Source organism: Engystomops pustulosus, chromosome 3 (assembly GCF_040894005.1).
Source record: "Engystomops pustulosus chromosome 3, aEngPut4.maternal, whole genome shotgun sequence".
NCBI lineage: Eukaryota > Metazoa > Chordata > Amphibia > Anura > Leptodactylidae > Engystomops > Engystomops pustulosus.
In genome coordinates this window covers 139,129,458-139,153,146 of record NC_092413.1, presented here as the reverse complement: position 1 = coordinate 139,153,146, position 23,689 = coordinate 139,129,458, and the positions used below count along the sequence as shown (strand labels likewise).

Sequence of the window (23,689 nt, the reverse complement as noted above, 5' to 3'; positions counted from 1 at the left end):
GAGGGGATGGTCTTCCTCTTGTCTTTCTTTCTGTTATGCTCTGCTAAAAGGGAGATTAAAACAAGCCTAGATGCCGTTGTGAACTGGGCCTTAGGCTAAATTCACACTGCCGTGAGCCCGCCGCACCGTAGCACGGCGGGCACACGGCAGCGCGGGGAGAGGAGGAGGAGGTGAGCGCAGCTCACCCCCGCCCCTCTCCATAGAAAGTAATGGCGCACTGCGCCGTAATACGGGGAAAGATAGGACATGTCCTATCTTTCCCCGGGCTACGGAGCGGTACGGTGCCGCACGTGTGCTGCACCATACCGCTCCCGTACAGGGCCGTCAGCCCATAGAAGTGTATGGGGGACGTATATCGGCCGCATATATGTCGGCCTTATATACGTCCCCCATACTGTAGTGTGAATGTAGCCTTAGACATATGCCAAACAACACAGTTCACATATCCAATATTTATTGACCTGTTTGTTATATGACAAGGGCCATTTGCATTGGTTGCTTTTTGTTATAACACTTAGCATCACTTCCTTTTTTCTACAGCATTTTCATTGTCTTGAAGCTATTGGTCAACCTGAGCTAGACGCAGATTTTGGAAGGACTCCCTGCTAACAAGCTTTTTTCGATATGGATCAGTTTTATACATTTTGCTAAAAATTTGTGCACTGAATCTTTCTAATCTGTTTATATATTGTGTTGATTTTATATAAGAATTAATATTTTTATACTGGCAATTCAGCTGGAATGAATGAATAAAATAAGCATGCTAGCTCCTCTGTGTTTTTAATTATAAAGGGATATACCATTGTGAGGCTGTGATCTCATGCTGAGCATGAGTGGTGTTTACAAAGCAATTCAAGCGAGCAATGGTGTGTTTACATGTATACAATGCAAAACATTTGGATTGCAATTAGAAACGTGTGAACGTGGCCGACGGCCTCATTCACGCAACTGTATGTGCATTCGGGGGGGGGGGGTGAGCGCAAACTATCCATTGCCATTGTTTGAGGCCTGAATGACATGGGCAGAGTGAGCCCAAAAACGGATTCATTTTTGACAGGTTTGACCAATTATCTTAATTGAAACTGGTCAAAAACGCATGCGTTTTTTAAAGCATGTGGTTTTTGACGGACTGCTCAAAAATGGCCCAAAAACGCGTTCAAAACGCCACGTGTGCCCTCACAATGTAAATTACAAGAGATTGGCCATGCACAGCACATTCATTGTGCAGTGCGACAAAACATGCCCAATAGAAGGCTATGGGTTCAAAAGCGAGCCACAGTTTTCCAGCCTAAACTTGTTAAAACTACAAAAAAAATTAATGCTTGCGCCATTTATCTTTTCATATGTTTAGGATTTCATCAGGAATTAAGAACTTCAGTTTTTAAAGTATTTGTATTGTTTCCTGGATACACCGTATCCCACTTAAGGTAGGACTGCTGCAAACACAATTTGCTTCACAACAAGTATTCACGACCGAGCTCTTCCCTTTGACCAACCACAGTGCTGACAGTGTCTAACAATCTGATCTCTTGTTCAAATCTACTAACCTTCATGACTACTTGGCTAATCCAAATGGGCTGCCACGTAGTAGTAAACTTGACATGGTTTATAAGACTCCTCGCATGAGCATGTGAAGGATGTATAAGAGGGCTTACGGGTTAAGCCTACTTCTTACAGACATAGGGTTCGCTACATATTGCAGCAAACGCTCATCGCTAAGGGTGATGCCACACATGGCGTTTTTGGTCAGTTTTTGGTCCGTTTTTCCCAATTATCTTAATAGATAAACAGGTTGTAAGCAGCCAAATGCATGGTAAACAGACTGAAAACGGATGTTTAAAAACGGACCAAAAACGCCAAGTGTGGCATCCCCTAACACCCGCGGCCAGTGCTATCACTGTTTGCGGGTGTTATCCCGTGTTTACCGCCATCTTTGTTGACATCCCCGCTCTCCCTGATGTCATCATGGAGCAAATATCCTCGGCTTTATACTGTCCCTGTACAAAATAAACAACTTCCCTGAATCTTGAACTTTTTTGTAGCAGAAGAATAGAAATTGTAGTAAAAACAGCACATGGGAACTTGGCCAAGAGAAATGTACTACTAAAATGGTTAAATATGTTAAAATATCTCATCTTTACAGCCAAGGCATAACATGACTGGATAAGATCTTAACACTATAGTGTGGCACAAGTCCTCAAATATATCTTTTTAAAACCCATTATGGTTTAGGTATGGGCATTAGTAATTTCACTTTAGTGTCAGTTGCATGAACTGGTATGTTCGAGCTTTGGGATGGGCATTTAATTGGTATGGAAAAAACAACCACAGACGCCGTCACATTAACATTTAATAGCCATGAGACAGCGATATTGCTTTACAATATGTAGCTTGAGCAAGGAATGAGGGGTTAAAATAATACTTTTGGCAGATATTGTTTGGGAATCTCATTTTCTGGGAACAGATAACACAAAGTTTAGTGTGTAAGATGGGTGTGTTTCACTTGGTGATGAATGCAACTACAATAAACTGAAAAGACGGCTACAGTTCTATGCCGAGGTTACAGGGCATACATCCTTCACATGAACCCTTCTTTGCTTAAGGTCAGTGGTGGCACGCGGGTTGTCTCACAGGCACAGAGTTTGCCAGACATGGCATCTTTTTGCAGTCTCAGGCAGTCCAATTAGTGCCCTGCTATTTTAACGTGACCCATCCGGTGCTGCCTGGTCCTGTCCAAAGAGTGAGGTGTGGACAGGGTTGGATTGGAGCTCAAAGATTATGGTAGAAATAGGTTTGATGCTGCCCAAATTGCCGTGTTGGCTTTTTGGGAAAAGCTAGGGGGTTTTGGGTCTCATTTTTGGGCACTCGATCTCTAAAATGTTTGCCATCACTGGCTTAGGTCTTATAGCCTAATGTCAAAGTAGGGTTCATGTGAAGGATGTATGCCCTGTAACCTCGGCATAGAACTGTAGCCGTCTCTTCAGTTTATTTTAGTTGCATTCATCACCAAGTGAAAGAGCTTTTTTAACTGGACCCAATCATCTTATACACTAACCATTATGTGTTATTGGTTCCCAGAAAATGAGTTCCCCAAACAATATCTGTCAAAAGTATCATTTTAACTCCTCAGTCTCATGCTACATATTGTAAAGCATTATCGCTGCCTCATTTCACATATCCATTTGATGACCTTGTGTGACATTTGGCTACAAGACATGAGGCGCTTTGTACGCTTCAATTAAGTGAGGCATATAGGGTCAAAAGTTGTCAAACTACTGGACAGTACAACAAATGGGTTAAAAATTACCAGGTTTGAAACTCCAGTAACATAGGGGTATAGGCCAAGCCTGCTGACAAGTCCCGTTTACCTTTTCAGTCTGTACTCATTTAGGGAGGGATTTTTTTATTAAGCCCTTCCTGACCAGGGCTATGGATTCGGAGTGTGATAAAAAATGGACCAACTCAGGCTCCAAAAACACATAATGATTAAAATATATATAGATGAATTTCCTTTAAATGTCTGTTCCTGATCCATGGCCTTAGGACAGGGGTAAGCAACATTTATTGGGTAAAGAGCCATATTGTCATACTTCTCAACTTTAAGGGACCGCATCAGCAACCAGCACTCTAGATGCACGAACAAGCACGGTACAGCACACAATGCCACCCCGGAGCAGTGCAGTACACTTGATAAGTACTTGCCTCTCCTGCTCCTCTAAAGGGCTCTGCTCTGTGTCCTTATCCTGATACATACAACCGGAGCAGTAAGGAATTCTCAGCTGCACTCAACACTTCCTGGCCTTCTGCGTCAACGAACGCTAGCATCTAATAGGGGAAGCCCTCTGTGGACTCTGGCACCAGGGTGTGGACCACAACTCAAGGTTTGGGAGGCCACATGTGTCCTGTTGGCGCAGGTTGTGCATCCTGTGTGCACTTTATTGTCATGGTCAGAGAAATGAGGCACTGGGAAGAAATGACCACATTTATTTCAGTACTGCTGTAGTGGCCAGGAAAACAGGGCTGTGAAGTCAGTCGGGGACCATTTTGGTGCAGCTGGAGTCGAAGTTAGGGAAATTGAGAAGTCAGTGTTGGAGTGGGAAATTTGGTTTACCAACTCAGCCCTGTTCTCAATCAGGCCCTATTTTTAGAAACTGACATGTGTCACTAAGTAGTTATAACTTAAAGGCCACCTGTCATCAGGTCTCTGTCACCTCTACCTGTTGGAGCAGCTCACAAGGATCCCATTCCAGCCTTTATCTAGTTATTTCATACATTATTCATTGTAAAATAATTTTTTATCATGTACATGAGGCTGGTCACATGGTCAGAGGCAGTGATGTCACCCCTGTTACCCCTCCCCTCTCCTCATGTCTGTGTAATGTATAGTAAAGCATTGCTGGTGTCTGTGCTGCATCTGCTGATATGCTGCATCCTCCTAATACACAGACATCAGCTACACATGAATCTGACATGTTCTGCTGTAACATGGCTGGCTGGAGCTGCTGTATCTCTCCTGTACACACACACAGGCTGCAGGGGGTGTGGCCACCAGTACCAGGAAGCACATCATTATACAGCCTCACTCCATTACACAGGCTATGCAGTCATGCACTGGGGGTGTGGCTGTGCCTCCCACTCATGAATAATCTGGACAGCTTGAATATGCTAATGCTTCATTGGACATTTCACAGGTCATTTGCATACAGCTTTAGGACCTCATTGCTTAGGTTTACAGGCATGTAGAGAGACAATGAAGGGATAGAGGCAATGCTCTCTAATGGCAGTTTATGAAAATATATTTAGTTTAGGGGGGTTATTTTGCATGACGGGTTCTCTTTAAAAGTGCTTTAACATATCCAGCTGATGTGGAGACTATTTTCTCATCACACATTGAAAATATGGCAATACGTACAGAGGCATAACCTCTATTTTTCTGTTGAAAGAGCTAGATGAGTGCTTATTTTTGGTAAGAGGTGTACTTTTCAGTGGCATCATTTTAGGACACACACTTTTGATAACTTTCAGAACTACCGTATTTTTCGGACTATAAGCCGCACCATCAATAAATGCCTTCTAAAACGTCTAAGTTCTTATATAAGGCGCACCTGATTATAAGGCTGAATGACGAGCAGGTGGCAGACCTGTGCAGTTCAAGGCAGCTGTAGTAAGTACGGTTCATATATAAAGGCGCTCCTTTGATTTCTGAGACAAAGGATTTTTAGTGCGCCTTATAGTCTAGAAAAATACGGTATTTGATTAGGGCATTCATGAAATTTTCTTTTACACTGTGTTCACCATGCAGGTCCAATGATGATTCAGTTTTTTTTTGCGCCGGCACCAGGAGCTACTAACACCTGTAGCTTATCGCTGGCTTCTTGCACTAGTTTTCTTTAAACTGTCTTCCAAGCTTGCTGTAATCACATTTATCAGACAACTTTAATTCAATTCAGACATTTACACCTCATATGCCCCTTTTTTTTTTTTTTAGAGAGAATTTTTGGTGACAAGTTCTATGCTGCCTTTCGATCCAAGTCTTGGAGGTCACTTTGATATAATTTAATAAAACGGTTTTGCAGCACTCCTTGGCCAAGTATCCCAGGCTCTATTATATTATACAGGTTATGTTATTTATTCATTCAACAGTTTTATCTGCTGCTGTGTGTTATCTCATTAAAAAGTTTATTCCTGCCTCCGCCACCCACAAGTATTCCCAGAAATATGCCATACATGCCCAGGAGAAAATAACCCTCTTCATAGTACTGTACGATTCTCTTTATGGTCAGATGGATCCGTTTATTTAACCAAATTCTCTTTTAAACATAAGGTAACCATTGCTTAATATGTTAGCCTGCTATATATACATTTTATGAAAATCATTGTCTAAGGATGAAGCAGCATAAAAGCAATATGTACTTTTTAAAATATAAAATAAAAACGTGAAGTAAAGCAAACCTGATAAGAATGATAACAGGCGTGGAAGTGGAACTGGATTTTAATGTAACAACAAATACAACCTACAATGTCATACAATAGGACTGCTTTTACATTAGCTGAATACAAGCTTCTTCACAGTGCTTATATAGACGTCATCTGCCATGGGTTGTCTTTGACCTCCTGGTTGCAAGAACTTCTTTATTGTTGGGATTTCCTGCATTCGTTTTTTAAAAGCCTGCATGTTCAAATAACAAAAGAAGCAGTAAATATTCAGTCTTACAAAACCTACATCAACCAGCAAACGGACATGCACTGTCTCACTATTAAAAAGATTTGCTTTTCAAGTTATATCTTTGGATCTACATATAATGCCGACAGTAGTACATATATAATAGATATACACAAACACACCTCTGATATTTGTTGATGACTACCATTACAAGGAGGGGGAGGAGGAAGCACAGGAGAGTACAAGTGCCATAAACAATGTGTGGGGATAAACAAAATTATGGATGTGCTCTTACCCTCATAGCACCATGAATCAGAAGCAATAGCACCAATAATCCAACACTATGATGTGTATTTTGCAAGCATCAAACCAAGGGCCATATGTCATTTATAGAGGCCGCTTGCACAGCTCACATTGATGTCCATAGCAAATAGCTGATCAAATGCAGCCAGTATGTTCACTGTGTGGTGGAGCATGCTGTGACCAAGCTCAGGAATTGTTGTTTGCGGCTAGAGTCCTACACACAATCATGCGAGGTTGGCCTTAGTCTCATAACAAGTGCATATTCTTCAAAGAGATGCTCCAAAACAAGCTATGCAAGGCCCAGTTCACATCTCTATTAGATCCACTTTACTTGAACATGGTCAGCCCCTGTAAACGGCCCTTGTGAAGGTCAGATCCGATGGGTTTGACACAGTGCAGTGGACCGGAATCCTTGCATCATACAGAAATCTAAAACAAGGAGTCTCTACCCACCAGCAGAACTGGTCCCTTTCCATAGTTCAAGTGTGCCTTAGTCTTTGAATCTCTTTTCCAACCCCACCATGTGAACAAACACAGTAGGGAGGAGTTCCTCTCAACTACATATGCATTTAGACCTAAACGCTTGCAACTGGGAACTAGCAGCTTGTGTTTTGCATTATTTACCGGCAAGAAAATCCGTGCTTGTTCCGGATCGCAAGCATTTCAGTCTAAACACAAATGAAATTGGAAGAAACTCCCTCCAGCTGTGCTTGAATTTTATTTCTAAAGACAACGAACTTTTCCACGTCATATTCCAGAATTCAAACAAAGATTACATTTAAATTTTTTTGGTGAAGCGGGACAAAATTGTAAAGTTCAACGTAATTTATTGGATATTTTAAACTTTAGTAAAAAATAAACTGAAAAGTGGGACGTGCAATATTATTCAGCCCCTTTATTTTCAGTGCAGAAAACTCACTCCAGAAGTTCAGTGGGGATCAATGATCCAATGTTGTCCTAAATGAGCTATGATAAATGTAATCCATCTGTGTGTAATCAGGTCTCCAAATAGATACACCTACTCTGTTATAGTCTCAGGGTTCTGCATCATGAAGACCAAGGAACACACCAGGCAGGTCCGTGATACTGTTGTGGAGAAGTTTAAAGCCCGATTTGGATACAAAAAGATTCCACAAACTTTAAACATCCCAAGGAGCACTGTGCAAGTGATCATATTGAAATGGAAGGAGTATCAGACCACTGCAAATCTACTAAGACCCAGCCATCCATCTAAACTTTCATCTCAAACAAGGAAAAGACTAATCATGGGCCTCTTGGCTGCATCTCTGATCACTCTGAACTGCAGAGATCTACAGCTGAGGTGGGACAGTCTCTCCATAGGATATCAGTTAAACTGCACAAATCTGTCCTGTATGGAAGAGTGGCAAGAAGAAAGCCATTTCTCAAAGATATCCATAAAAAGTCTTGTTTAAAGTTTGCTACAAGCCACCTGGGAGACACCAAACATGTGGAAGAAGGTGCTCCGGTCAGATGAAACCAAAATCGTACTTTTTGCCAAACAATATGTTTGCCAGAAAAGCAACACAGCTCATCCCCTGAACACACCACCATCACACATGGTGGTGGCAGCATCATGGTGTGTTCCTGCTTTTCTTCAGCAGGGACGGGGAATATGGTTAAAATTGATGGGAAGATTGATGGAGCCAAATACAGGACCATCCTGGAAGAAAACCTGTTGAGTCTACAGAAGACCGGAGAGTGGGGCGGAGATTTATCTTAGAGAATACAATGACAACAAACACAATGATCCCAAAGCAAAATCTACAATGGAATGGTTCACAAATAAACATATCCAGGTGTTAGAATGGCCAAGTCAAAATCCAGACCTGAATCCAATCGAGAATCTGCTGGTCACAAATGCTCTCCAACTCAGAGCTTGAGCTGTTTTCCAAGGAAAAATGGGCAAGAATTTCAGTATCTCGATGTGTAAAACTGATAGAGACCTGATACCCCCTGCGACTTGCAGCTGTATTCTCAGCAAAAAGTGGGGCTCCAAAAAAAAAAAAAACACACACACACACACACACACACACACTGAAGGGGGACGAATAATATTGCACGCCCCACTTTTCTGTTTATTTTTTACAAAAGCTTAATATCCAATAAATTTCATTTCACAATTGTGAAGAATCAACAGCAATTTTACATCTTTATGTTTGAAACCTAAAATGTGGCAAACGGTAGAAAAGTTAAGGGGGCCGAATACTTTGCAAGGCACTTTAACCCATTTTATAGATTTTTAAAGGCATAGAGTTTTAAACCCAAAAAAAAAAAAAAATTTGCTCTAAAATGCAGTTCTCCTTGTAGTCCCAGGAGCTAGTGAAGGGTGCTCCCAGAAATGGGGTAATACTTACCTGTAAATTAGCAAATTTTTCCAAAATGTCAGGATGAAATTCTTCCAGTTGTAAAATGTCATCCAACAAATATACATCTGCCCAGCTGAGCTTGTTTCCAACAAGGAATTCCTTACCCTCTAGAGCCTAAAATAAAAAGAATAAGCCCATGACGATACAACTAATCTATTCTATAGTGTTTCCCTTGTTCTGTTTAAGAATGGTTAATCCTCAACAAAGCTAGGATGCAACTACTGACAACTTTACAGTCTTTCATTAAAAATAGGATGTTAGCAATGTCCAATTTTAAAGGCCTAGTCCAAAATTCTCGAGAGCTAATAAACCTTTGCAAAATATACTATGAAAAAAACCATTCCCTGCCTCATCTACTGCTCACCTCTAGTTTCTAACAGGAATGTGAATTAGCTAGAAATGTTAGTAGCGTCTGTTGTATCCTAGCATTTGGGAAAAGTCCAAATAATGAACAACCTCTTTATAAATGTTATTTGTACTTGCAGATTTCTGTTGACATCATCGAAAGGAAAAGGTGTTAGTTGTAGATTACATTAACTTATTTATTGGGGTGTTATTACCCAACTTAAGTATTATGGGGCTCTTACTACAGTAATACGCAACAATCATGTGAACAGGGAAGCTCATGTTTTTCCCTTTAAGTAGGGTGGGTTATACTGCCGTTTCCCCAATTTCTATGAAGGTGCTGTACTTCACTTCTCTACAGCAGTACTATAGAGAGGAATAGGACCTCATTCAAGTGACAGTATGTCCCAGCAGCGATCAGCAAATACTAAAACCCCAATTGTGGAAAACCTATTAATGATACAGTTGAATAACTTACTTTGTTGTACACAGGAAAGTATCTTTTCCATGCTCTTTCTTTCATGAGATTGCGTTGTTTCTCCTTATCACATTCAGGAAGGAAGAAATAGGACAGGACCAGTGCTGCAAGATCAACAGCTCCCTCAACATACATGTCAATACTAGAAGGAAGTAAACCGAGAACCAGGACATATAAATAATGCTTTTTAAAAATCTTTACAAGACAAACAACAAATCAAATTCCCACAAGACTTTCCTCGGTCCCCCTCCCAAGTTTTCCCATCCAACCTTTTTTGTCAGATAGCATTCTCCAATGTCCGTGTCATACCACAATGTAGGCAGATTCACTGCGGTATCCTGCGATACTCATACAAATCGACAAAAATATACAACCCCCCCCACACTCACATTGAGATGTTATTGATATGCAATGTCTTATTTTTTCTGTATTTGTACCCAACGACTTGTAAATTGCCCTGAAACATGATGGTGCTATATAAATAAAGTTTTTTGGGGTTTTTTAATGCAAGGATAATTAAAAAGATAGAAACAAACCAGACAGCGTGTTCTTCATGGCTGTGTCCAGAAAGGTCACAGAATTAAGCAGACATGGGCACTACTACTAGGCATATCTGGCCCATCCTGCTGGGGTGCAGGCAGACTTTGCTTTCGTATTGATGTATATAATATAGAGGTAGGCTTCTTTTACACGAAAGTATGCTGCGCCCGGGCCAGGACCTGGGTGAAGCACTTGTTCGGCTGGAGAGGTGGAAGCTGGAGGCCTCCTCACCCCTCCATGTAGGTGTGCTGTACCATACCATGCACAAGGCACTCCTATCACCACTGTATGCCGAGAGTACAGCTAGCATACAAAGGCCATATGCATTAAAAAAAAAAATTTACACTATAAATTCCACAGCATCTTGACCCCATAACATTAATGAAGTAAATATACTCACCAAGCTCTTTCTTTCAGGTCGGCTCCATATAAATTATACTTTCCTGCGATGTAGCTCAGAATGGCTCTAGTTTGTACCAGTTTCATCCCATCTATTTCCAGCATTGGTACTTGTTGAAACAGCAGGTCTCCAGCTATACAAAACCAGAAGATGCCACATCAGCATGTAAAATCTGCTGTATGAAATGTACTCATGGCCAAATGTCCCCTCTCAATTAGAACAAAATCTGTAGGTCTCACATGTCCAGGGAATTGAACCTTTTAAGTAGAAAGGTGTGTGACATAGTAACACATGCATGTTACTGTAGCCATTTGGGATTAGGGATTGTGTGAAGATGAGCACACACACGTATGGATGTGACATGTGTGTTTGTGCATTTCTTTAAATGAGGCGACCAAATGACAGATAGCAGACATTGGGGCAGATTTATCAAGCAGTCTGAAAGTCAGAATATTTCCAGTTGCCCATGGCAACCAATCACAGCTCCCCTTTAAAATATTCATGAACACTGGTGAAATGAAAGCTGAGCTGTGATTGGTTGCCATGGGCAACTGGAAATATTCTGACTTTCAGACTGCTTGATAAATCTGCCCCATTGTGACTTCTAGGAAAGAAATATGCAAATACATTCTCCAGGGTGGGATAAGGGAACCTTATAATACAGACCCCTATACATGACTTACAATACGCCTACTGGCATGGTGTGGGTTGTAGATTTATTCCAACTGTGTACAGCGTTGTTTGAAGGTTTTTGCTTCTGATCTGCACAGTGTAGGGAATTGCATAGAGACGCAGGTCTGGGGAAAACACTGCATCTACTACTATAATAGACAGTATTTTCACACTATGACTCTGCCTATGGCCATGAGGCTAATATTCTACTACATGCTGTCCATTATTAAGAAAACTAGTAATACATTCCCTTTAAATGAAAATCTAGTGTAGGTTAGTATTACTTTGCATAAACAATGCATGTTCATTTCTTATTTGATACAATGTCATCGGTATGAAATAGTCTACACCCAACTGCCTGCAGCCATTATCAGATGAGGAAACAGCCAACACATCCAAACAGGTTGTCTACAACGTATTTCTCATCTAGAAAGAATCTCCCCTCCATCCCTACATACATAGGACATCACAGCACACACAACACACTTTTGTCCTTTTCAGTCTATTATTATTCTTATGCTGTTATAGGAACAAAAACTACAGACATATATACACAAAGGCCACTGGCACATGACCTGGTGCAGAGATCAGAATTGATGATAACAGTTTGGCGCTGTCATTTTGCTATATATTACTATGATGTGTGGAGTCCTGTCCTCTGTGATTGGTCAGCGAAATCCAGCCACTCATTGGCTCATTAGGCTCCACTCACTAAGAAGAGACGGCTTTTCTGGCTCCTGAACGACTCCCTATTAAATATATAATAGGGACCCGTTGGCCGTGCCATGTGTGGCATCACCCTAATCTGTTAAACATTAGAGCATGTCCTAGTAATAATCTTCAAGTCCCATTTAGACAATAGTTTATGAGGTTTATAAGGAGCGATTCGAAAAGATGGAATCCAGACCAATGCAAACTGGCTTTGAAAAAAAATTTAAATAAATGAATGTTTTTCACAGTTGACATGCGGCAAGTTCATCTGCAGACAGACTTATTGTGAACTCTAGTTAGCATCAGATCTTTTCAGCCAGTAAATTTCGAGGTGTGGCCTCCACAGATCAGACTTGTTTTTCCAGTACATTCCACATAGACTTAATAAAATTTTCAACTTGTCCCCATCCAATTGCCTGCAGCCATCATAAGCTGTCTATTAAGATACTGACAACAAAACGCGATGACACAATCATATCATCCCATCCAAGAAACGCACATTGGTCACGTCATACTGAGAACACCAACGCACACCCATGGATCTCCTGTAAGTTGTAAGTCTTGCGATATCTTTTTCTTAGCTCTCATTTTTAATACAAATCAGAAGAATCTCTGCACAGGCATGTCAATAAGTGCCAAGACCTTAAACTACAAAGTCTACACATGTTGTACACTGTGAGGTTAATAAGTTACAAGAAGGGCTAGACATGGCAGAGCACTTTGTAAAGCAAAAAAAAGTCAAGACACACCAGATTATACCAACTATAAAATTCTCCCCTCTCAATCAGGATTTTCTGTTGTTCTGCACCATTAGTGTAAATGAACAGGATCAGGATTGTCTGCATCAAACTTTGCAACCAAAACCACAAGCAGATTTAGACGTAAATTGTGGATCTGAGAGGTCAGTTGATATTTAGTTAAACACCTTAAAAGGGTTTTCCCATGAAGACTACTTATGACCTATCCGCAGGGACTCACAGGTTTTCGGAATGGTGGTCTACTGTCCCTCTTCCCGCAGTCTTGCATTTGCAGCCAATCTCCATCTATGAAAGTATATAGTCTTATCTATGGTTATCACTGACAGTATTAAATGGAGAATGGCAGAGAATGAGGCACACTGTTCAGCTCGGCTGTAAGAAAGGTGTTGGCTGACCGCCATTCCCTACATAGATGTGGGTTCTACCTCTGGAACCCACACCCATCATCTTTTATATGACATATCCTTTGGAATTACATTTCCATTCAAAAAGAAATTTGCATGGTTTCTAAGTAACTAAAATATGCAGTCTTCCATATCTTAAATCTTGAGCGTTACAGAAAGCACTATTCAACTTCAGTGTTTAGCCTTCTCATGATGTAGGGGTATAACAGAAAAGATATTAACTGGGCTTAAAGTGCTAGGTGGCAGTCTGTGCTTAGTTCAGTTTTTCTTTTAGATTTAGTTATGGTGTTCTTTATTATTTAATTTTTTAAATTTATTTGATATCCATGTCCATGACTTTCATTACTGTAAACTACTATATGTCGGGGCTATGTACACTGTAATTTCCTCAGGGATCAATAAAGTTTTATTGTACTGAATGTGTGCCAAGTAAATAAAATAAGGAAAGGTTTCAGGGAGGTGTCCAAAAGTACAGGTACGATGAGATCCAAAAGAAAAACCCTATTGTCTCATTTTATTGCAACAGCAGCACGTATTGTGGTATGGTAGAGTTTCTCATAAGTGTCCTAGTCCAATGTGTCTTATTCATAATCAATTTACAGTAAAAAAATATTGTGTTACTATTACTACTACTATATTTAAAATATGCAAGTATCACAGCAGCAACATTTTTCATCTGTATCATAGTTCTAAAAAGAAAACCAGGTACTTTACATTGAACCAGCTTATCGTATTCCTCCTTTGTTTTATAAAATTTTTCCTCAAACTGAAAAGAAAAACAGACAAACAATCAGCCAAAACCTCATTTCGGCTTCCTAAATATCAATACATTTTTTTTCTCTGTTGTAAATATATACAGAGCAGTCAGTCGCACATGTGCCCGGCTATTCTATTCATTTCTATGATTATGATGGCGATAACCAAGATATCTACTTTAGTTCCATAGATGGTGAATGGAGTGGCAGCACACATGTATGACCTGCCAATAGTTTTTTTCCCCCCCTCTGTTAGGATGTGTCAAGAGGACAGAAGACAGCAATAAATCCAACTGCTCGTACAGTGGGATACGTTCTCTGGTTCAGCCCCTTCCACCCGGAAAGCAATAGAAGGAGTGAACATCAGCATCAGGCACTGATATTCCAGGTATCTCCTGAAGGATGCAACTTTCCATATTTGGACAGTTACATCACTAGGGAAACCCCAACAGCGTACGCTCAGCGGAGGCCAGGGATGAATGCAATACAGTGTCCCTCATAGCCTCTAATGGCCTCCGCTGAGTGCATATGGTTTTGCCCAGCAGGAAGCAGGATAGTAGAGTCTGCTGTGCTTTTTAATCCAGTGTGCTTGGACGTGAAGTATACTGAGCAGACAGAGGCATAAAGTGTGAATGAAGCCTGTTGAAAAGGAGATCTTTACCAACCTCAACTCCTGCTGCCCCCAACAAAATTCTGATCGCCTCTGCTCTACCGCGTCCCATGAAGTAATGAAGTACTGGTTTTCCAGACATGTCTAATTGTTCTAAAATGAAAAAAGAACAGATTAAAGTTTAGGGATGGTAGATGTCCTTCAATGGTGTTATAATCTTCAACCTTTTAACACAGTAGCCCATTTCTATTTTTGCTCTTACAAAAACAAAAAATGTATGGCTTCTGGATTTATAGAGGTTTTTTTTTCCTGCAAGACAAACTTGACATTTTAGTGGCACCATTTGATATCTTGTAAAATGTACTGGAAAGTTGGGGAAAAAATATCCCAATGCAGTAGAATTGTCAAAAAACAACAGTTACACCAGTTTGTTGATGGCCCAATTTTTATGCCTTCCAAATAACACACAGCTTATACCACTTGAGAATTGTACAACCTTGCATTTTTTCCTAAAAATTGTTCATCATACAAAAAAAAAAAAAAAAATTAAACTAGGGGGTTAATCTACACACTGAAAACTGCAAGTCATGGGAAACCAGTTACATACAGTTATGGTTATCAGAACGCAGACGATAGGACACACCTAAACACACATATGTATACATACACATACATAAGATCTGGGCTTAGGCTCTGTACTAATGTATTTTTAAACACTTAAGATAGATAACAAGGTTAGTCGTTATGTTAGGGCACTGTCCTTGAAATGATAAAGAAAAGCCCCTGCTCAGTGATGTTATTGCACTATAACAGGTTCAACATCAAATCATTCTGCATGTCCCAGATGTGACTTGATGATAAATCAGGATTGCAAGACATTATTCAAGCACAGAACAGTAAAGATCAAATAATATTTTTATCATAGTGGCCCTGAATCACCTCCACAATGATACCCAACAAACATACCTGAGGGGTGAGACGTCTAGGAAATTCAAAGCAAGAAAGAAGAAATGAGAGAACCCAAGACCAAAAATCAGACACCCTCGGGCAATCCCACACACAAATGTTCCCACTGCATTGCCACAACAGAAACAAATCTGAAACAGATACCCCATCCTACACAATTTAACAGGTGTAAAATATATACGGGGCAGAAACCATGATTGAATTAGGAAGTCTCTAGCGCAAACCACTGAATCAAAGATTCCAGACTTGTCTGGAGGAAGTAGACTGGAGTAAGGCATAGGCCTGCGTTAGGGGCTTGGGCGCCTGAGGCCGCATTTACACATTGCATTTAAGTTGTGTTAATAAACACAAGTGGGTAGGGGTCGGCCCAATCCATTGAAACGCATGCGTTCGGTAACAAGCACCCGGTGTTTTGCATGTCCACAATGCAGAACATCAGTTGCTACTTACCAATCACATGCATTTAAATGGAAATGCACATGCGATCGGGCCAAGCCCTGCCAACTTGCTTTGAAAGTTTGATTTCTTATGGAGGATTTACAAGGGTTTATCAAGTAGAACAGACCCTAAGAATTTATAAGCCAGAGAGAGATTTGTTCAGGAGGAAAAGAAAAAGGGAGTTGCTTTTAATACACCCAGAGAAAGGGCGTGTTGGCAAAAGTCACAAGAAGGTCGGCATATCCAAAAACAACTCTGCATCATCCCGGATACTGAAAATAGTAGACAAACATATTTCTGATACACTCAGGGTGCAGTCACAACACTAGTCCCCAGGGGGTGGGCCTTGTGTTTCCAGTAGAAGGCATGCGATCGGTAACCTGCATCCGACGACTCACATAAGATCGGACCAGTTACTCACCAGTCTATGGGACTCCTGATGGTATATGCTGTAACCATAGGATCAGACCAGTCACTTACCAGTCTTTAGGACTCCTAGAGGAATATACTATAACTATAAGATCAGACTCATCACTCACTATTGGACTCCTGATGGTATATGCTGAACTATAGGATCAGACCAGTCTATGGGACACCTGATGGAATATACTATAACTATAGGATCAGACCAGTCTATGGGACACCTGATGGAATATACTACAGGCAGTCCCCGGGTTACATACAAGATAGGGTCTGTAGGTTTGTTCTCAAGTTGAGTTTGTATGCAAGTCGGAACTGTATATTTTATCATTGTAAACCCAGCCAGAACTTTTTTGGTCTCTGTGACAATTGGATTTTAAAAATGTTGGGTTGTCATAAAAATCAATATTAACACTAAAGCTTCATTACAGACACATTTGATAACTGTTATAGCTGTTTATTGTAGCTTAGGACTAAAGTAAAATAAATTACCAATATCCAGAGGTCAATTTGTAACTAGGGGTCGTATGCAAGTCGAGTGTTCTTAAGTAGGGGACCGCCTGTATAACTATAGGATCAGACCCGTCTATGGGACTCCTGGGGGAATATACTGCGTAATCTGTGTGCGTTATATAAATAAAGAATTATTATTATTATTATTTATAACTATAGGATCAGACCAGTCACTCACCAGTCTATGGGACACCTGATGGAATATACTATAACTATAGGATCAGACCAATCTATAGGACTCCTGATGGAATATACTATAACTATAGGATCAGACCAGTCTATGGGACTCCTGGGGGAATATACTGCGTAATCTGTGTGCGCTATATAAATAAAGAATTATTATTATTATTTATAACTATAGGATCAGACCAGTCTATGGGACACCTGATGGAATATACTATAACTATAGGATCAGACCAGTCTATAGGACTCCTGATGGAATATACTATAACTATAGGATCAGACCAGTCTATGGGACTCCTATACTGCGTAATCTGTGTGCGCTATATAAATAAAGAATTATTATTATTATTATTTATAACTATAGGATCAGACCAGTCACTCACCAGTCTATGGGACACCTGATGGAATATACTATAACTATAGGATCAGACCAGTCTATAGGACTCCTGATGGAACATACTATAACTATAGGATCAGACCAGTCTATAGGACTCCTGATGGAATATACTATAACTATAGGATCAGACCAGTCTATAGGACTCCTGATGGAATATACTATAACTATAGGATCAGACCAGTCTATAGGACTCCTGATGGAATATACTATAACTATAGGATCAGACCAGTCTATAGGACTCCTGATGGAATATACTATAACTATAGGATCAGACCAGTCTATAGGACTCCTGATGGAATATACTATAACTATAGGATCAGACCAGTCTATAGGACTCCTGATGGAATATACTATAACTATAGGATCAGACCAGTCTATAGGACTCCTGATGGAATATACTATAACTATAGGATCAGACCAGTCTATAGGACTCCTGATGGAATATACTATAACTATAGGATCAGACCAGTCTATAGGACTCCTGATGGAATATACTATAACTATAGGATCATACCAGTCTATAGGACTCCTGATGGAATATACTATAACTATAGGATCAGACCAGTCACTCAGCAGTCTATGGGACTCCTGATGGAATATGCTGTAACTATTGGACCAGACCAGTCTACGAGACTCTTGATGGAATCAGGACACAGAGACCGTTTATCTGCAGTGTTAGGAATTTGTATAAAGAGTAACTCGCCTAGTACACTGCTATAGTCTCTGAGCAGGGAGCGGGTCCCCATGACTGTGTAACATCTGTGGATACAGTATCCATAACCCGGGGCACAGCTCAGTAATAACTATTGTATAGTGACCTGCAGAGCTCAGCATACCCAGGACTAGAGCAGCGCTTACCTGTCCAGCCGCCGCTCACCATACACAGGAGGAGAGGACAGCCGCCCGCCCGAGAACGTCTACACAAGTACACGGGGGGCGGGGTCCTCCTCACCAATCAGAAGAGCCGGCGGCTTCTAGCTCTGCATAGTAGTTCTGTCCTGTAGTCATCCCCGCGCCTATAGAGCGATGACATATGAACGCGGTCTATAGTGTCCCGACACACTTATAAAGGGCTGGCAATGTGGATCATGTCCCGTACATCGATCGCTATATTCTTTATGGCTGATCTGATTGGCTGAGCGTGGCTCTCCTCCTTCCCTTATGCACATTCCACATGTCTCTCCTCTCCTCAGTAGCAGACAACATTCGGGGTCAAGGTCCGGAGTAGGGATCCACCACTTTCCTTTTCAAAGGTGTTTTCCAATGAAAGAAAATTGCATCCCCCAATGGATGTTAACACAATAAAGATAATTTTTAACCCTTTATGTTACAATTTTACTGAGTTTTATTGTGGTTTTAGCTCCTATCACTAAAAGTGATGGTCAGTGCAAAATTCCAGGGTGTGTGGGTGGGGACTGTCTAATCAGACACATTATGATCCCTCTAGTTCTGTGTGCTGGCAGTGTGGTTAGATTATCATGGTACAGGTTTATATACACTTTCATTTACCTTCTGAACATTGTACTAGTATCTGACAAATTAGAGATGAGACATCAGATATGATGAGATCCATGAGATGCCTATTACATGCAATGACAGCTCTCCTGCATCTCTACTATTCCACAACACACTACATCTCCTGTGCCTTCCTCTCCCCATAAATAACTTATCTGTCTGTAGCTGCAGGATGCAGGATGTCAGTGTGAGCTCCATCCTGGACTGCAGGGGGCGGAGCTAGAGTGCAGGGAGCAGAGAAGATGGCAGCTGACCCTAAAGTCAGAAGTTACTGGGTCGTGTCTAGGGGCAACTGAAATTGTGTACACCAGGACTGATAGAGACAGGTTGGATTTATAGCTGTGAGATTTTTATGTTAATAACAGTGAATTAGAGAACGTGTTATTTTGTTATCCTGAGTATATTTAAGAAACTTGTCTTAATGGGAATACCCCTTTAAAAGCCCCCTACAAATCAATGCTGGATTTTAGTGCTCACTATATGTGCAGGGATTGAATCTGGGTGGTAACCAAAGGCTTGACCCGGATCCCACCACATACTAGTTTCTATGGCAGAGCAAGGTAGCAATAAAGTTAATGTCCTTGCATAATATACTGCGACCCCTGTGCTTACCTCTGTGCATCACAGGTGCGGGAAGGAAAGTATTTTGTGGGGGGGCTGTACATGTATTACTGGGGGAAGGCTGTATATACATATTTATTACTGGGAAGCTGTATATATGTGGGGGACAGTCAAATAACACATCCTAGATCAGTGATGGGCAACCTTTTGAGCTTGGTGTGTCAAAATTTGCCAAAAAACCGAACATAACTCGGGTGGTGTGTCACCTTGAGAAAAAAAACCTAATTTTGTGATATTTAGAGTTTAAATAACAAATATGTATAGTTATTTAACTTACCTGCTTAGTGACTTCTTTGTTAATCTGTCAGTTGGTTTCTTTTGTTGGTCTTGCTGTTATTTAACTTGTGTGGGGTGCCATGAACTAAGATAAGTGAGGGGGAGGGGGAATTCTTCCAGTGATGGCGAACCTGTGGCAGTCCAGCAACAGCTAGTTTTAAGGACATTTGTGTCCTGAGAAGTGCCCCCCAAAGAGTGTACAACACAGCCCAGCCCGGCAGAGCTCAACTCAATAAATTAACTTACCTAACTGGCACAGGCTCCAACAACACCACGAGCCTCCGTCACTCCTCTTCAGGCCGCTTCAGCTCCTGTGTAGATGTTCCCGCGCAGGCACAGCATAGGTTGCGTCTTTGCGAGCTGGGGCTGCTCTGTCTCCACGCTCCACTCTGGCGTCATTGGGCGGCCTCCGCAGGACAGGAGCAGCAGCTGCGATCTCTCTGACTGAGATGCAGCCGCTCGCTGCAGAGCACATCGCCAACCGACCGGCCCCAGACAACAGACAACTGCACTACAGCAATTTTTCTCCAGCAGCCGTGTGTCACTGAAAATGGCTACGTGTGTCAGTGCTGACACGCGTGTCATAGGTTGGCCATCACTGTCCTAGATCATGAAATATTCTCATTGAATACTTTGTTCTGTACAAAGTTGAATGTGCTCACAACAAAATCACAAAAGAATCAATGGAAATTGAATGTAATAACCAGTGGAAGCCTGGATTTGGAGTCTTAAACCACGTAAAAATGAGGCTCAGTATTGTGTGTGGCCTCCACGTGCCTGTATGACCTCCCTACAATGACTCAGCATGCTCCTCATGAGGTTGCGGATGGTCTTCTGAGGGATCTCCTCCCAGACCTGGACTAAAGCATCCACCAACTCCTGGACAGTCTGTAATGTCTGAGGGGGTATATACTGCTGTGGTGTAAACCCTGTGCCGTGTATGTAATGTCTGGGGGGGGTATATACTGCTGTGTACACCCTGTGCCGTGTATGTAATGTCTGAGGGGGGGTGTATACTGCTGTGTACATATATCAAAGCCACACGTGCACCTAAAAACACAAGGAAAAATTTGAAAAATGATGCAGAGATGTGACAAAAAAGCCACGTGTATCACCACTGGCCAAAGAGGTGTGGAACTTAAGTTTAGTAGTGAAAGGGTGTTTTTTGATCACAACTTGGGAGAGGGTGTGTAATTAACTAATTAAGGCCAATTAAGAGCTGCTAAATGCTTGCCTCAGCTCAGGGGTCTCATGTCTGAAGAGGAGGAGGACAGGTGAGAGCAGCCATATTGGATTATATGTTTGGATCTTCCATTCCTACTTCTGATGTTATCAGGATTGTGGTTCTGTGGAACTAGAGATAGAGGCTGGGAGGAGGGGGACAGATATTTTGGGGGCTTCAGCAGCTAGAAGTATAAATCTGGTCTTATATTAGGGTTAGTTCTTCCGGGCCTCCATGGCTCAGGCTGAGATCCACAGACACCTCGTCTGATCTTGTAAACTGTATCAGGCCTGTGGTGCTGTGAGCTCCAAAACTAGAGCAGCAGCAGTTATACAAGAAGATTGGGATATAGGGGTGCCAGAAGACCCTCCAACTCCAGCCTCTAAACTTGTATCTTCTTAGGGGGGGGGGTATAGTTTAATGCAGTGATTTTTAACCTTTTTTGAGCCGCGGCACACTTTTTATACTTAAAAAATCCTGGGGCACACCACCAACCAAAATAGCACAAAATGACACTAAAACAGTCATATTATACATATAGTTAATAATATAGATTCTAAATTTATTTTACTCACTCAGTGTGAAACCTGGGCCTGTTTCGATAAACACAACAGGGATATCCTGGCAGGAATAGTGGAAAGACACACGAAGCTCTTCCTCAACAGTTCTCAGTTTCTCCCTGTTTTTAGTATATGGTGCTGATTATTATGTGGCTCATATACTGCAAAATAAAGGGGTATAATGAGAAGTACTATGGCCATGAGGCCAGAGTACAAGTGCCAGCTCGTATACTCAGCATATGAGCTGGTACTTGTTGTACTCCAGCCTCATGACTACAGGGGGCACCATAGTTTGGGGAACTTTCCCCCGCGGCACACCTGACCATGTGTCGCGGCACACTGGTTGAAAATCACTGGTTTAATGCACCTGGTGACCGGTTTCTTTAAAAATAGATGCCCTTGCTCATGATTTTCAGGCGAGGGGATAACCTCATGATCACATCTATCTCTCAGCTAATTGCCCTATAGAGTCGTGAGCTGCTGGCGATGGCCATTCCTGCTGCTCCACTTGGGACTCGGTGTCTGTCTGTCACTACAGGCAGTCCCCGGGTTGCATACAAGATAGGGTCTGTAGGTTTGTTCTTAAGTTGAGTTTGTATGTAAGTCGGAACTGTATACTTTATTATTGTAGCCCCAGTCAAAATTTTTTTAGTCTCTGTGACAATTGGATTTTAAAAATGTTGGATTATCATAAGAACCGAGATAAACCATAAATCTTAATTACAGGCACCATTGATTAAATGTTATAGCTGTTGATTGTAGCCTAAGGCTAAAGTACAATAAATTACCAAAATCCAGAGGTCCGTTTGTAACTAGGGGTCGTATGTAAGTAAGGTGTTCTTAAGTAGGGGACCGCCTGTACTGTATAGCCAAGTTGCAATACCCCTCACAACCTGTGTGGTGCTGTTTTGTATCTTACACTTTCTTTATCTTTTTTCATTTTGACAGGAGAGTCTCTGCATGCCTGCCCCAGCTGTGAAGAGCTGCATTTACACGGTAAGTCCTCCATAGCATGAATACGTTGCATTGATAATTGACGGGTTATTGGTGTAGCATCATGTGAAAGGGGCATACAGTCGCAGCACTCAAATAACTTAAGTGTATCTTTCTGTTTCATTAACCTTGCATCCAACGGTAGCACAAAGCGGATTCTTGAAGCAGCTATTTCATTTTCACTGGAAGACATAAGGTCCATGATTCCTTCGTTGTGGAACTTATCCTTTTGGTGTCGATGGGGCGGCGGTGGAGGGAATCTTTGGTGGGCTACTATTGGGTGTAGGATTAGTGCCTTGCATCTAGTGGTAGCACAAAGCGGATTCTGGAAGCAGCCATTTCATTTTCACTGGAAGACGTAAGGTCCATGATTCCCTTGTTGTGGAACTTATCCTTTTGGTGTTGATGGGATGGCAGCTGAGGGTAAGGAATCTGTGGCAGGCTACTATTGGGTGAAGGGTTAGTGCCTTGTATCTAGTGGTAGCACAAAGCGGATTCTGGAAGCAGCTATTTCATTTTCATTGTATGTAAGCTGTATGATATTTTTTTTTTTTTTTCTTTTTCCTTGTGGAACTTATCTTTTTGGTGTTGATGGGATGGCAGCTGATTGCTTGTTTTATCTTTGCAGATTCTTGATGACCGAAGAATTTTGTTAATTGATGAAGACTTTGTGTACCGTGGTGACTGACCTATACTACATCACTGAATGTTAAGAATTGCAATTTTGTCTTGGTTTCTATGAAAATGTTTTTTTTTTTTTAAATAAAAAAAATAACATTTTCAAATCTCAATATCCTCGTGAAGTTACACAATAAAGATAATTTTTAACTACTTTATGTTACTCGGTGTCTTCCTTTTCCAACTTCTCAATAATTTCTCTCAATTGTATCTGTTATTCAGGAGCTAAGATACCAATGACACTATCACTCAGTAACGGTCAGTGTAAGATTCCAGAGTATGAGTAGGGGGGTGCAGACAGCCAGGGCTGGCGCTATGGGTGGGCAATTGCCCAGGGCCCATGAAAGGGGAGAATCTCTTCTTTCAAATTAATCTTGAATT

The 23,689-nt window shown here is 41.3% G+C and overlaps 2 protein-coding genes across 7 annotated transcripts in view; one reads left to right on the top strand and one right to left on the bottom strand.

The window, feature by feature from the left end:
* TMEM14A (transmembrane protein 14A) overlaps nt 1-23,385 on the top strand; it is a 47,049-nt gene extending 23,664 nt beyond the window's left edge. For 4 of the 6 annotated variants that reach the window (XM_072142310.1, XM_072142307.1, XM_072142308.1 and 1 more), the window contains exon 5: nt 541-768. In XM_072142310.1, the coding sequence (XP_071998411.1) occupies nt 541-580 (40 nt within the window). In that variant the 3' untranslated portion in view covers nt 581-768. Of the gene's footprint in view, nt 1-540; nt 769-1,351; nt 1,428-5,488; nt 5,586-22,585; nt 22,634-23,258 lie in introns of those variants that run through there. The other 2 variants (XR_011854236.1, XM_072142306.1) reach the window with 2 other exon arrangements.
* On the bottom strand, nt 5,977-18,526 carry LOC140121997 (glutathione S-transferase 3-like). Its single transcript, XM_072142304.1, has 7 exons — nt 18,302-18,526; nt 14,582-14,679; nt 13,876-13,927; nt 10,617-10,749; nt 9,677-9,818; nt 8,842-8,967; nt 5,977-6,169 (listed from the first exon to the last, which is right to left on the bottom strand). Exons 1-7 carry the CDS (start codon nt 18,321-18,323, stop codon nt 6,047-6,049), a joined length of 696 nt encoding a protein of 231 aa, XP_071998405.1. The 5' UTR covers nt 18,324-18,526; the 3' UTR covers nt 5,977-6,046.
* Nucleotides 23,386-23,689: the final 304 nt, after the last annotated feature.

What these genes read in the sequence shown, in the direction of transcription:
- LOC140121997 (XM_072142304.1), bottom strand. Translation starts at nt 18,323, where the DNA reads ATGGTGAGCGGCGGCTGGACAG. An exon ending in TGGGGGCAGCAGGAGTTGAG is followed by an intron (nt 13,928 to 14,581) that starts GTTGGTAAAGAT and finishes TTTTCTTTTCAG; the next exon opens with TTTGAGGAAAAATTTTATAA. An exon ending in AAAAATTTGCTAATTTACAG is followed by an intron (nt 6,170 to 8,841) that starts GTAAGTATTACC and finishes TTGAACATGCAG; the next exon opens with GCTTTTAAAAAACGAATGCA.